Below are 3766 nucleotides of genomic sequence, written 5' to 3'. Positions count from 1 at the left end.
GCATATCTGTATCATGGAACTCCCCCTGTCTAAAAGTTTGTGAACTATTTCCATGAGCAATCATCTAATCTAACTAGGGAGGGGGGCAAATTTTGGCTGGCTTCATTAGTGATGGTGGGCAAAGGCTGGGCCCAGATGATGGGTTTTTTTAAGCTTGCAATGAGGTAAAGAAGGAAGTAAAGCTTGGGGTTATCTTTGTATGGAGTGCTGATGACTCAAAAAAGCCTGGGTTTTAGACACGAGAAGAAATCTCAGAATTTGTTAGCATTTGCCTCATTGGATCCTGTTGTGGACTTAAATGAATATCAGGTCGTTTGCTTTATCTTTATCACATATGAGGCTTTAGACCCATTCATAAATTTTTTTTGAAAAGCAGGCCCAATCATCAATACATGTATTTGGGTTTTTTCTCAGTAAAACTGAAAAGGTTTCATAAAATGAAAAGAATTCTTCTTTCCTATTGGAGGGTGGGATATGCCTATTACAATTTTGGCTGATTCTCGCCAAAATCATGGAGGAAAAACAGAAATGTGCAAAGGGATTTTCTTTATATCAATAGATCAAATGTCTTTATAAATGTGCAACGGCTGTCTTTATAGTTCAGAAACGTTCATGACTGCAATTAAGGGAGCAATAAAACTCCAACTATAAAAAGTTACATCAAATTCTAATTGTAGCAGAAGAGCAAAAGTAAGGTGCCATAGGGAGAGGGATTGCAGATCAAATTCCAAGCCATGAGGATTCCAAGGCCAACCATTTGCATACTAATTCTATCACTGTTTGCATCATGCGAATACAGCACTGCCACCACTCTGGTCGTAAGCAATCAGGCCAGACCAGGCAAGGTCGCTTACATCACATGTCATGTGAATTCGACACGATTTTCCATCTGTGTAGCCCCTGGAAATGAGACTTCAATTTTTCTGCCTGATGAGAACATCAGTGTTACCAGTTGGCCACCGGTGTTCTGTGAAGGAACATACAACAACATATCACATGGTCGTTATCATGAACGACCCTACTATCTGTATGATTCCCACAAGGATTATGAGAAATGCAAGGAGAAGTGCTTCATAAGAGTTACAAACTTCACTTTTGATCGATGGGATGAGGGAAAGAAGGAATGGGAGCAAATTTTCCCTATAATGTGGATCCCATGATTGATTTTATTGTCCCTAATTTCATTTGAGAAACACAATCAAAGGAGATGCAAAGACACAGCACCTCCCCTTTAGATGTTATTGATGAAATAACTTAATTTTATGAATAGATTTTTGTGCAGAAAGAAATTGTCTAAACTGTCTGAACTTTTCCAGCGAGTTAACTATTCTTTTCACTAATGCATAAAGATAAGAAAGCATGCTGAATTAGAAGGCAAAAAGGAATGTGGACTAAAGAGAGATCTTGATTGTGACTAAAAGTACAAAATGGATAGGCACAGGAGAGCAAAATATCTTAGCTTGTGCTTGGTTTGTTGTTCTTATTAGGAAAAGTTATGCTAATGACCTACTCCAATTTTGGTTGTCAAAACTTTAAGCCAATGCACGAGTTTCCATGGCGAACAAGCAGCAGAACAAGAATTTAGAATTGCTGCGAAGCATAGCCGCAAGTCATCTTTGTGGCCCAAGGCATGACCAGCCAGCCTGCTTTAGGATAAAATTTTTTTCATTTTGGCCATGATGCTCAATGATTAGAAACCTAACCAACTAAAACAAAGAGTGAACTCAAGTTGACTCAGCGGCACACTCCCTAAGGCAAGCAGAGTCCTCGATCTTATTTCTCAACCAAGAACGGACTGCCTAGCTAGGGACAATGAAGTAGTTCCATTCTTTTCCTACTGAGTATGAAAATACCCTTGTGACAAGGACTATAATGCTTTCACCGCCTTATCTCAAAGGGCATTTTGCCACTTCTTTCTCCATCACTATCTGTCAAACTCCCACCAACAATTTTCTTTTGAAGATAGAATGAACTTGACAAATTACTTTGATGGTTGATGTTATTGCGAAATGACCCTTGATGTGAGGAGAACTCTCCACAGGGGGTAGAATTCGACCCTTTCTGATGTGGGGAGGTGCGAATATTAAGTTTCGTCATCTTTTTTCCGGATACGTAGGCACAATTTGATTGTTTTTGAGGATGAAATAACAGAACACTTATATTCTTAGCCTAGGGGAGGGCCGCCTAGCCTATTACATTTCTAAAATTCTTGCTCATTGTCAAGGCGTAATTAAGACCAAAGTGTTCTTTCAAGTCAAAAATCTATGTCAAGCAACTTCACATCAGTAGGACAAAGTAGAAGCTCCTAATTACAATAGTTTGGCATTCACTTTTGTCCTACTATTGCTTTTTATCAAAGTTTTACCATAATGGTTAGGTCGCTGTCAATCATTGGGATTTCTTTCTCTTTTTTTCCTTTCTTTTCAATCAAAAAACACAAGAACCCTTTGGTTCAGTGGTCACCCTTTCTTGTAATTACTTTCATTTGTATCAAAAACCAGATGCTTGAGGTAACTAGATAGGAGCAATCAAAGTGCCAAAGATTTTCTAATCTCTACAGAAATGAGGTCAATTCCTTGCAAATTTTCTTTTGAAGAAGGGTTTTCTTTCAAGAAAACACAAAGTTTTCTTTCTATATGAATAAGACACTTCTCAACCCACCATTTACTTTGATCAGCTCTATCATTACTGAAAAATGAGCAAAATGCTTGCAACGATACCCTTCATGGAGTTTTGACAAACAAATGCAACAAAAATGACATCTTCCTACTTTGAAACAGATTTATTTGCAACAATAATCCCCCTCTGGGAGGTTGACTGTCCAAATTAAGGGGAATGTCCAATGCTTTTGAAATCTACCCATTTTCCCCCATATAGAAAAGCCACTTCCAGAAACTTGCTCCTTTTCTCCTTTTCCCTTCTTTTTCTTATTTTTCTGCCATTATTTTCACATCCATATGGTGTCGAAGCTGATAGACAGTAGTATAACACGTTAACCACATGGGGTGGCAGAATCACTCATTGTAGTGGCGAAAACTGTTTAGCCTGTTGACCCCATTTGACAATCCCACAAAGAGCCTCTACCAAGTGTTGCGTCCCAGCCATATTTCAGTATCTTTATTCTCACCTTTTTCATTTAGAGAAAAAAAAAACCCTCACCTTCAATTTTTTTTCTTCTTCTTTTGGTGCTCCATGTTCCACACAATAATAAAGCACATCATTGCATAGTCGGTTATATAAATATATGGAGCTAGGCATTCATTATTTTCCATAGCCCTAGCTAAAAGTTTATTCAAATTCATGAAAACTCCTACTTTCATCAGGCTTAAACTTGAAATTATTTCCATCAATTTGTAACAATTAGAAATGAAAGCTTTATATTGAATTGCAAAAAATAATGATAAGACTAGTAAAATTGGAAAAAGTTCTTTATATTGTATAATTTTAGATCTAATAAGCCTCGAGTTTGTTGAAGGTAAATTGAAAAAGTCAATGAGTCAAGACGGAAGGGAAGAAGAGAAAGTAAAGAAATATTCAATAAGGTTATTCACCGAGTTAATTCTATTTGACTTGATATTAAATTTTAGATTCGTTAAATATATATAAATTGAATGATCAAAGTTAAATTTGAAAGTGTTGTGCGAATATAAATTAAGTAATTGGATGTACAAACTATATGCGAGTAATAATTACAATAATACAAAGTAATAGTAACAAGAAAAAAAGGAAGGGCCTTAGGGGCATGGTACATCAAGTTGGTAGCTTA

General features: G+C 36.8%; 1 protein-coding gene across 1 annotated transcript; it reads left to right on the top strand.

The window, feature by feature from the left end:
• Positions 1-734: 734 nt before the first annotated feature.
• LOC18590788 (uncharacterized) lies at positions 735-1160 on the top strand. Its single transcript, XM_007016520.2, has one exon. The coding sequence runs from the start codon at positions 735-737 to the stop codon at positions 1158-1160; it is 426 nt and encodes a 141-aa protein (XP_007016582.1).
• The last annotated feature ends 2606 nt before the right edge of the window (positions 1161-3766 follow it).

This window comes from Theobroma cacao, chromosome 9 (genome assembly GCF_053813885.1).
Source record: "Theobroma cacao isolate CCN51 chromosome 9, ASM5381388v1, whole genome shotgun sequence".
NCBI lineage: Eukaryota > Viridiplantae > Streptophyta > Magnoliopsida > Malvales > Malvaceae > Theobroma > Theobroma cacao.
This window is presented reverse-complemented; position numbering and strand designations above follow the sequence as displayed.